Source organism: Sander vitreus, chromosome 7, assembly GCF_031162955.1.
Source record: "Sander vitreus isolate 19-12246 chromosome 7, sanVit1, whole genome shotgun sequence".
NCBI classification, from domain to species: Eukaryota; Metazoa; Chordata; class Actinopteri; order Perciformes; family Percidae; genus Sander; species Sander vitreus.
The window spans coordinates 3,366,914-3,377,386 of NC_135861.1; the positions used below are offsets into that span (position 1 = coordinate 3,366,914).

Below are 10,473 nucleotides of genomic sequence, written 5' to 3' on the forward strand. Positions count from 1 at the left end.
TGGTCCGCACACAAGTGGTGGATTCTGATCAGTATTGTTGCCATAGAAATATTTCTTTAACATTTAATCAGATCTTACCAGCATAACACATAGGACAGCATTTACCCCCGTTCTGATACTCTGTTCGATGACATGTGAGGGTATATCCTCTGAAAACACTGAGCACAAGTATCTGTGAAGAGAAATACGTTTGTCTCAGTGAAGCCTGGTTAAAACATACGGAACTTTCTGCAAATCAAATAAGATAAGATATAAGATATAGTTTATTGTCACCGAAAGGAAATTTGTTTTGGACTCTGTCCGTTCCGCAGCTTTACAAAGACAACACAAAATACAGAAAATAAGCATCTCTCAACACATACTCTCATGCAACATAAAACATGATCTCATATACATTAGACAGGTACCTGTATACGTAGTTAGCACATTAACTCCTCCTTTCAGTGGCAAGTTTTTAATTGAACAACCCTGTTGGCTGCATTCTCCGCAATACATGCAGCACAATGAGATGCACAACTAACATATTGCCCAACCCCAATAACCTACGTATTGCACAAATGCATGGATAGAAGCTGTTGAAATGAACTCTGACAGAAATTTGACAGTACTTTGTGTAGTGTTAGAAAATTAAAAGGATTGCTTTTCTCTTTTCTGTTAATAATAAACTGTTTGCATGGGACAAGCCAAAATACTGCTTGCTCTCATGACATAATCATGGGAGCCACTGACTGACCTTGTGAAAAGCACAGAATGCTCCTGAGGGCATACTGCCTGACCGGAGATAAGAGGACAGACAGGACATTGCCTTTTAATTATGACTTCATTTTCTTCATGAAAAAAGCTGCTGTTGGGAGGCTATAATCAGTCATTTTCTGTACTTATGCTGTGAGCGCTGTTACACTGACTCTACTTTCAGTGATTCTGTCCATTCCTTGATAAATAATTATCGTAACATCGTTAAATGTACAAAAGTATAAATAAATGAAATAAAAAAAACTATATCCACTACAACTGAAATTAAAGGTCTGCCAGTCAATTCTACTTTAAAAGTTTCCATCATTTAACCTTAAAAGAAAAGGAAATGGAAAGGACCATTCCACCTATTTTACACTTTTATATTATTGAATACAGCTCCATCTTTCCTTTACCACAGCTACATTGACGGAAATAATCAAAGTAAAAGGGGTTACAAATAAATAAATGTAAGATTATTTTACCAGCAATGGTGCAACTGTCAGAGGTTTTCTAGACGCCATTGTGTACGGCAGGATTACAGTTTCCTTGGGCTGTCAGATTTGGGAGGAAGAGAGATGTAAAAATCCAAAACAAGGATACCATCTAGGACCAAAAAGATACCATCCATGCATCAGATCAAACCTGTTAACACAGCTAGATTTGTGTTGCAGAGACCTGCTTTAATGCAGCTGGAGCTGTTGATTTTTTTTTAGCAAGCAACAACGCTGGACTTTGATACCATAGACACGTTGGCGGATCTAGAAAATTTGACATGGGGTGGCAAAGGGTTGGAGAAAGGTCTTGGCAGGGTGGCATGAGCTACGCAATCTGTAAACGTGCGCCATTTCGTGTTGTCACGTTTATATTTACACTGCCGGGAAAAAGCATCTGTAACATAACTGTCTGGAAGACCCCCTCTCCACCTCCAGCTGCAATTGTTGTTCCCAGGTTAAAAAAACTGGGTGGGATGGTTATGTTTTAGCTGAGGTTTTAGGTTAGTTATGTTGCTTTTCGCTGACACTGTTTTTAAACAAAGTCGACATACCGGCTCTCCTCTCATTCGGCTTAATATCACTGACAAATGTTAGCCGAGTGTCTGTGGCCCTGTTCAGACCCGGTATTGCTCTAAGTGCGTCAGTTCACAGTTGGCATTAGAATGCTTCTCCACATGTGTCTTGAGTGGTGATCAGATTTCACTTCCACACTATATGCAAATAAACACGTACATCATTTCCGTTGCATATACAGAAATAGATATTTTAATTAAAAATAGTTTTTGTTGTGTGTATACATTTCAGTTGTTACTTTCACATAAATCCTACATTATTTATCCTATTACAGAAATGCGCGATGACTAATCGCTACCTCAGAATAATAAGGTTCTATCTGCGTTCAGGTCAGTTTTGAGATATTGAGGTTTAAAGTTTTAGCATTGCAAATAGCAAAACTGACAAATGGAGCACATTTCTTTATAGCACCAGAGTTACTTACAACATGAATGTATTCTACATCTGAGATACTAAAATTCTACATGAATTGTAAATTAGGGTATTTTTAGAACTAAAAGGTTCTAACAGCTGCCTTGGAATTATAAGGTTCTATCTTCAAAAACAGAAAAAGGAACAATGATTATCAAATAATTTTAACAATTTACTTATACATACTGTTAGACTGTTCAATTTATATAATAAAAGGTGTCTTTTTATTGGTTAATAAGTTAAATCTTCATGCATTCATGCTCTTACTGCTATAACACAATATTTTTCCAGTGCGTCATTTTTCCTTTCATCTTTCTTATTCAAGATAACAGTAAGTTAAATGTAAATGAATGATTTTACAAATGCATGGTCTGATGCAGGTCAGGTCCTTCAGTTTATCAAATTCTTTTCAGTAGAAAAGCAAAACGAGTTGAATGAATATTTAAAATCAGTCTTTATTTTGATAGTTTATCAAATCATTTTTAAACAATTTAAATGTAAAACGCGTCATACAACATTACATATAGCAATACTGCCACTCATTCAGATAAAACAACAATGAATGAACAAGGTATTTCAAACCCAAGACTGGTTACTTAAAATGGAGCTCATTTCAGATGCATGCTGTTACTTGAAAATGAGGAGATAATCACTACCAAATAGGCTATGTTACCAGGCTATTGATAGTATGCTAATGTTAATTTAGTAGCCTACATGTAATTTAGCCATCATTTTGAGGCAAGCCCTAACCAACAATGGGATTATGTTGAAGTAATATCTTTCTTTCTCATGCTTTTGGATTCTGCTGAAGTCGAAGACAACTTTTTTAAAAATAGCTAATGTTAGCTGCCGCTAGCTAGTGTTAGCTAGCAGTAACTAGTCTTAGAATATGATGCAAATCAAGTTGGAAATGACTTTTGGCAAGGAAATGATTGATATGACTGAATTTCCATTTGTAGTTGTATTATAGCTGCTTGGATTTTGCTGAGGACAACTTTTAGACTTAGGTCATGTTAGCTAACGCTAGCTAACGTTAGCTAACGCTAGCTAACGTTAACTAGCGCTAGACAACCTGGCACCATAAATAGGCAGTATTTGATTGGTCCTTATGTAAATATTCCAAAAGATGACTGAACCACCGATAGAACCTTATAACTCCAAGTCTGAGTGTAACTTTGTAGATAGAACCCTTTTTGTTTTCTGAAAAAACACCCAAAATTAATTTTATTTTTAAAAAACACCTTAAATAATGTTATGTAAGTTATACCAGAGTAAGAATATGTAAGTAACTCCATTTTGACAAAAATGTCAGATAGAACCTTATTATTCTAGGGTAGCGTAATGATAACACGCTTTGTCTGTGTAACGAAGGGCGTATTTTTCTCCACCCGACAGCGGTATGTGTGTATTATGTTCAGATTTTTGGGCCCATTTTATGAACCTGCGGTCCCCGGGGACCTCCGTGCCAGGGATAACAGCAGGTGGCCGGGTGACTGAACTGTGCAGAGCACCGGAACAAAAACACCGACACATCACCGACAATAGCATCCATAACACACGATTCACTCTCAGTGGTTTCTGTGACATGAGAAATACTAATAGACTAATACTAACGTGGCCCAAACCCCCTTCTAATGTGGTCTGAGCGATCAAATCTCAATGAGTCTTCAGCCTGGTTTTGTTTTGCACTTGGGTGTGTCACAATATCTGTCATTTTTACCACTTTTGCAGTAAAATATTTTTATAGAAAAATCTATTTCAAATGTGGGAGACCTAAGAGAATATGAAAAACGTTGTGCTTTGTTCTACCTCCAGTACGGGTATCTGAAACTAAAGCACTTTTAGGGGTCTTCCTAGCTCCTATGAGGTCTTATTGTCTGCCTGAAGATCATTTCAAAAAGGGACTCTAAATCCAAGACCTTTCTCTGACAGTTAGTGTTACATAGAAATTGAATCTCAGAGGCCACTTTAAAAAGGTGCTTACAGAGCCTGAAGCAACAGTTAAAGCTCGACCCCCTGAGACCAGTGCAACTTGTAAAAAAAGACCAAATATTTGGCTGCTGCTGTGTGTTAGCTTTTTCTGTCACAGTGTTTGCTTTTAGGCAACTGAGTACTGTTGTAGATTCATGAACCATGCATAGGCATACTGTATGCAGCTTTGCTGTTGAAATCTCTGTGCTGGGTTGCTGAAAAAAAGTCAAGATAAAAGTTTTAACCACACTGGCCAACATTTCTAATTTACTTGACGGCCATGTAGTGATTCCAGATGTCGTCTTGTTTTTATTCTTCAAGCCACCATGTGGTGTTCCTAGAGTCTTCCAGCAGTCACTCTCTAAACAGATGTGTTGTGTTTTTCATGCATTTCCGTAAATTTACATCAATCATATCCCCTCTGTGGTCACCTGTTTCACTGGGGCCACAGCAGCCAATGTAACTGTTCTATCTGGAGGAAAAACTGTGATGGACAGCTTAAGCCACAGCACACCTTTACATTATCGTGTTAGCAAATGTCAACTGGACATTTTGACAGGAACATGTGTAGGGAACCATGCTGCTGTTGGAAGAGTTCAGGTGTGTCCATGTCTGATCTGAAGCTTCACTTACTGTGTGTGTGGCTGACACGATGTCAATAATGTCCCATTGGAAAATGTTCCATCGCTGCAGTCAGAGCACTCAGTGTCCTTTAATGCTGTTCCTACAAATACAAATTCATATCATTATACAGTATGACATCATTACATTTCATCAGACTTTCAGTGGATGTGAAAAACTTGATTGTTGAGATTTCTGAAGCAGACAGTAAAATACATCCAAACATTTCTTTATATTTCAGGAAAAATGACTCTTCATGACATTCTTTGAGGTATTATGAGATGTTCTACTACAGCCCAAGATGGGATGTGAATTCACTGTAAATGAGAAATCATACCAGATTTCTAAACAAACTACTGTTTAATATACTACTGTTATATATATATATATATATATATATATATATATATATATATATATATATATATATACACACACACACACACACACACACACACACACTGCTTTGCCGTTCAGGAAGTTACCACATACACTACTGGTCAAAAGTTTGGGGTCACTTACAAATTACATTCCACTCCATTACAGACAGAATACCAGCTGATCTGAGTGGGTGGCTGATCTTTAATACAATATCTACTGCCCTTCTATCTATTGCCCATTATCAGCAACCATTCATCCAATGTTCCAAAGGCCCATTCTGTTTACTAATCTGATATCATTTTAAAAGGCTAACTGAGAAAACCCTTTTATAATTATGTAAGAACATAATGTAATCTGAAAACTGCTGCCCTGGTTAAAAAAGCAATGCAACTGATCTCAGCTGGTATAATGTCTGTAATGGAAATTTCTAAGTGACCCCAAACGTTTGACCGATAGTGTATATAAAATGCAGAGTCTGAATATATGGAATAGTTTGAATCTAAATATTCATTGCATATATTCAAAATTCATATATATGTAGATAATATATGTATATGTCCATCTCCCTGCCCTTGGTCTGTGCGCTCGTGGTTTTTGATTGCAACATTGTTGCAATAGGCCAAATTTAGGGTTGTAGTTGTTACAGTCTGGGCCGGTTGGTACACTGTCCCTGGTTGCTCAGATATTTAAAGAGAAACACGCCACAAAATGTTTTGCTCCTATAAGAGAGGATGTTCGTGTATGTTAAAATAACAGTTTAGTTGTTGTTAATTTGTAGCTTCCAAAGTTAGCAAGTTAGAATTTTGGTGTTCTCATTTTAAAACTTTATACTTATTATCTCAAAGTTAGCACAAGAAAACTAACCTTTTAGGCTGATATATTGTCCTGGTTGACAGCTTGTGTGTCCTAGAATTGTGTTGCAGAGACCTGCTTTAATGCAACTTGAGCTGTTGATTTTCTTTAGCGAGCAACAACGCTGGACTTTGATACCTCGAGTGTTGCTAAATGCATTTTACACCTTACTGCTGTACAAAGTTCAAACAAAAAGGGAAAATAAACTGAATCAGGCCCATGGGCAGGAAATCAACTGAGGTCGGCCATAGCTGAGGTGGGGGGGGGGTGATGTCACAGAGGGGCCGAGGTGTGAGGAAATAGGAGGCTTTCAGAGGAGCTTGAAATGAAGAGCCACAGGTGTATCCTCTGTGTCTTTTACCCTTCACTGGGGATCTGTCTATTGACTGGTCACTGCAAATTAAACCAGGGGTTTCCAAAAGTTTGTTTCATGTTTCAGATGCTTTTATCTAAAGCGACTTCAACTAAGTGTATTCAACTATGAAGGTAATAACTCAGAACAGCATGAATCACATAGAAGTACATTAGCTTCAAACTTGTAGCCAAACCACAAAGAGACACATGTAGTTAGTGCATTTTATATTTATATTTTAACCGTCATCTTCTTAGCCAAGGTGCAGTCGGAATGCTTTCCTTTGAATGACTGTACCACGCCCAAAGAGGTCAAATGATCCAATATCTCACCAAAGAAATAAAAAAGTAACATGGTGGTGCAGCACATGTGAATTCCTATTTCATACATTTAATAATGTGGATGTCAAATAATGCACTCAGCCCTAACACTCAGGGAGGACACCTCAAACCAAACTGTAAAAAGAATCAAATGGTGTATTCAGGAAGTAGGCTACTTGATATGAGTTGACCTCATTCAGCCTATAATAAGTGTACCTGTCTGAAATGCTTGAAAACACATCGATAAAGAGTTCGCCCTCAGAAATACTGAGAGAATAATCAAGGAAAATGTAGATCAACCAATCAATGACATGCTATTATCTATTGAGTATAAAAAAAAAGGATGACCAAGAGCATAACAGACTGACTCCACTGGTCCGCACACAAGTGGTGGATTCTGGTCAGTATTGTTGCCACCTGGCAGTAAAACAGAATACTCCACATAGAAATATTCCTTAAACATTCAATCAGATTTTACCAGCAGAACACATTGGACAGCATTTCTTCCCCATCTGATACTCTGTTGGATGACATGTGACGGTACGTCCTCTGAAGACACTCATCACAAGTATCTGTGGAGAGAAATACGTTGAAATTCAAACCTACTGCAAATCAAATGCATGGATAAGAGCTGTTGAAATGAAATCTGATAGAAACCTAACTGTACTTTGTGTAGCCGTGGTCAGATGAAGAAGAAAAAAATAGAAATGGAAAGGAACTTTCCCCCTTTTTTTCACTTTTCTTAATATTGACTACAGCTCCATCTTTTCTTTACCCCATACATTGAGGAAGATCAAATTAAAGTAAAAAGAATTACAGAAAGAAATGTTGGAGAGGAGCAATATGATGTATGAATTATAATAAAAGCTTGCTGTGATAACTATATTTTACCAGCAATGGTGCAACTGTCAAATGTTTTCTTAACATCATTGTATACGGCAGGATCTAAGTTTCTATGGACTGAAGACATCTCTCTCAGATTTGGGAGGAAACGAAATCCAAAACAGAGAATCCATCTGGGAACAAAAAGAAAACATCCATGTAGAGATAACACTACCCGTTAAGCAACAATTCATTTTCTTAAATGTCACGTAGATGAGAAACCTGTTAACACAGCTAGAGTTGTTACAGAGACTTGATTTTTAGCCAGGTTCAAACTGTCCATGAGGTTTGTGACCTCTTTCAAACAGAAGCGGCTGGTTGGGGCTCTTCTTCAGCCACCAGAGGTCAGTAGTGCACCGTTTTATAAATGGTCTGATGATCATTTAAAAATCTGTGCACTTAATAATAAAATAGTTTTTAAGTCATAGCATTGCAATATGAAGAATATCTGGATGGAACACTGGCAAATGGTTAGAGAGGGTGAGACTGTCCTGGTCCCAGTCTCTGTGTCTCTTCAGCCTTATGTCCTGTTACCTACAGACTTTCTCCCTCCATCCACCAGATGTCCTGACTCTCTCCTTCCCTCCATCACGTGACTGCCACACCCCCCCCAACACACACACCTGTTCCCACTTCAATAATCAGCTGAACCTGGCATTCCCTGCCCACCTCCTCACCTCCATCTCATTCCCTCCCCAGTCACTCTCCACATGTACTACTATCTAAATGTGTTTTGTTGTCTGTTCATCATAGCTGCAGTGCTGTGTTCTGTCAGCAGTTTGAACTCTGCCTGTAAGCCATTCTCAATAAATCTCTGAATTCTTCCTGCTGCCTCCAACTGTCATCACTTGTGATCAACCCTCGTTCTCCTGCATTACCATCTTTATATTAAAAAGGGCTCAACACAGGTCAACTGGTTATAACACAACATACAATGAATACATTACATTTCTTTGCAGCTTTACTGTGGGTTATTGCGTATTATCCAATGTCCACAATACTCTGCTGCGGTTCAGTGCCCACAGGAAACATTTCAGAAGTGGAGTTTGTTCTTCAGCCTGATTTACACAGGTTATATATCTTTAAAACCTGCTTCCTGACGACTTGTGACGATAGCAGTTTGGACACAAGAGCTAGCTAAGATATGGGTCTGTAATTCACTGGAAGGGTGAGGTCTACATTTCTTTTATTTTTTTCAGCAAGGGCTGGACTATAGTATGTTTAAAATGACTGGGGACAGAGCCAGTTAAAAGGGAGAGATTGGATTGAAACCATTTAAAAACCAATACGAAGGAAGAATGTCAAAGGATCCAAATGGTTTGTTTGTTTTGTTCGTTTATGGGTTTACACACATTCATAAAAAAAACTAATACAACATGAATCACAACATTCTACCCACATGAGTCACTACAATGTAATTTACAATTAAAAATGAAAATAAAAAATAGGACATGAAACTAACTCAATATGGTGAAAACAGAATAACAAACAATTAGAGATAATCACAGGCTTAAACTCAATTTGGTGAAAATAAAAAAATATCACAATAAAGGAATGAAATAGCGAGACTCATGATTACAGACAAAGGCAGGAATTCAGATAATAAAAGCTGAAGAAGAGTTCAAAAAGCTGGTAAATCATTTCAATATCTTCCAGTCAGGAGGCTAGATATCCACTGAGCATCTTTTAGTTTTCTTTTGTTTACAGGTAGGGAGGATGAGTTGCATGTCTGGTGTAGGTACTTCAACACCTCCATATTTTATAAAGTGCTGTCCGCTGGTGGTACGAGAATTCATTTCAATTCAATTTTATTTATAGTATCAAATCATAAGAGTTATCTCGAGACACTTTACAGATAGAGTAGGTCTAGACCACACTCTATAATTTACAAAGACCCAACAATTCCAGTAATTCCCCCAAGAGCAAGCATTAAAGTGCCCATATTATGCTCATTTTCAGCTTCATAATTGTATTTTAAGGTTGTACCAGAATAGGTTTACATGGTTTAATTTTCAAAAAACACCATATTTTTGTTGTCCTGCACAGCTCTCTCTCACTGCTGCAGATCCTCTTTTCAGCTGGTCTCTGTTTTAGCTACAGAGTGAGACCTCTTTTCTTCTTCTGTACTATCTTTGATTGCACTCGCACATGCGCAGTAGCTCAGATGTAGATCATGTCAGCTAGCTAGCTCCATAGACAGTAAAAGAAAGGCTGTTTCTCCAACTTCGGTCAGTTACAAGGCAGGATTAGCTGGGAGACTTCTAAATGAGGGCGCACATGGAAGTAGTTCTTTTGTAGATTATGGTGAACTTGTGTGTGTTGTAGCAGTGCTTTGCTATTGAGAATGAGGTAGCATGCTAGCGTTAGCATGCTAACGCTAATGCTACGAGCTAACGGTTGCGGTTAGCCAGCTCGTTTCGGCTTGTGACGTCACAAGCCGTGCCGATTTTGAACAGCTCACCCAGAGACTGAAGGCAGGACACATTCAGAAACCGTATCTCACTCAAAACAGCATGGATGGATTTTTTTCAAAGTTTGTATGCGTGTGGAAGCACCAGAGACACAAAAGAACACCCCAAATCCCAGAAAAAGTGTTTTTTTCATAATATGGGCACTTTAAGTGCGACACTGGCGAGGAAAAACCTTCTTTTAGGGAGAAACCTCAGACAGACCCAGGCTCTTGTTAGGCGGTGTCTGATGGTGCCGGTTGGGGGTGTGATGAACAGTGGCAATGATAGTCACAATAAACACAATGGAATGATGGAATAATGGAATGACCAGAAATAGTAGTTGTAGTAGTTCATGGCGTACCAGGGCACTGGAGGGCGTAGCAGGACGTAGCAGGACGTAGCAGGACACGGAGCAGGGCTATGGCGACAGC

The 10,473-nt window shown here is 38.3% G+C and overlaps 1 protein-coding gene and 1 long non-coding RNA gene across 2 annotated transcripts in view; one reads left to right on the plus strand and one right to left on the minus strand.

The window, feature by feature from the left end:
- Nucleotides 1-7,725, minus strand: part of LOC144520475 (tumor necrosis factor receptor superfamily member 5-like) — a 10,365-nt gene extending 2,640 nt beyond the window's left edge. Inside the window, 2 exon segments of the mRNA XM_078254209.1 lie at nucleotides 79-172; nucleotides 7,602-7,725. Of these exon segments, the coding sequence (XP_078110335.1) occupies nucleotides 79-172; nucleotides 7,602-7,640 (133 nt within the window). The 5' untranslated portion in view covers nucleotides 7,641-7,725.
- A 1,079-nt stretch (nucleotides 7,726-8,804) lies between these two features.
- LOC144520476 (uncharacterized) lies at nucleotides 8,805-10,379 on the plus strand. The gene is made up of 2 exons (XR_013502228.1): nucleotides 8,805-9,526; nucleotides 10,214-10,379. It is a non-coding gene; the product is annotated as an uncharacterized LOC144520476 (long non-coding RNA).
- Nucleotides 10,380-10,473: the final 94 nt, after the last annotated feature.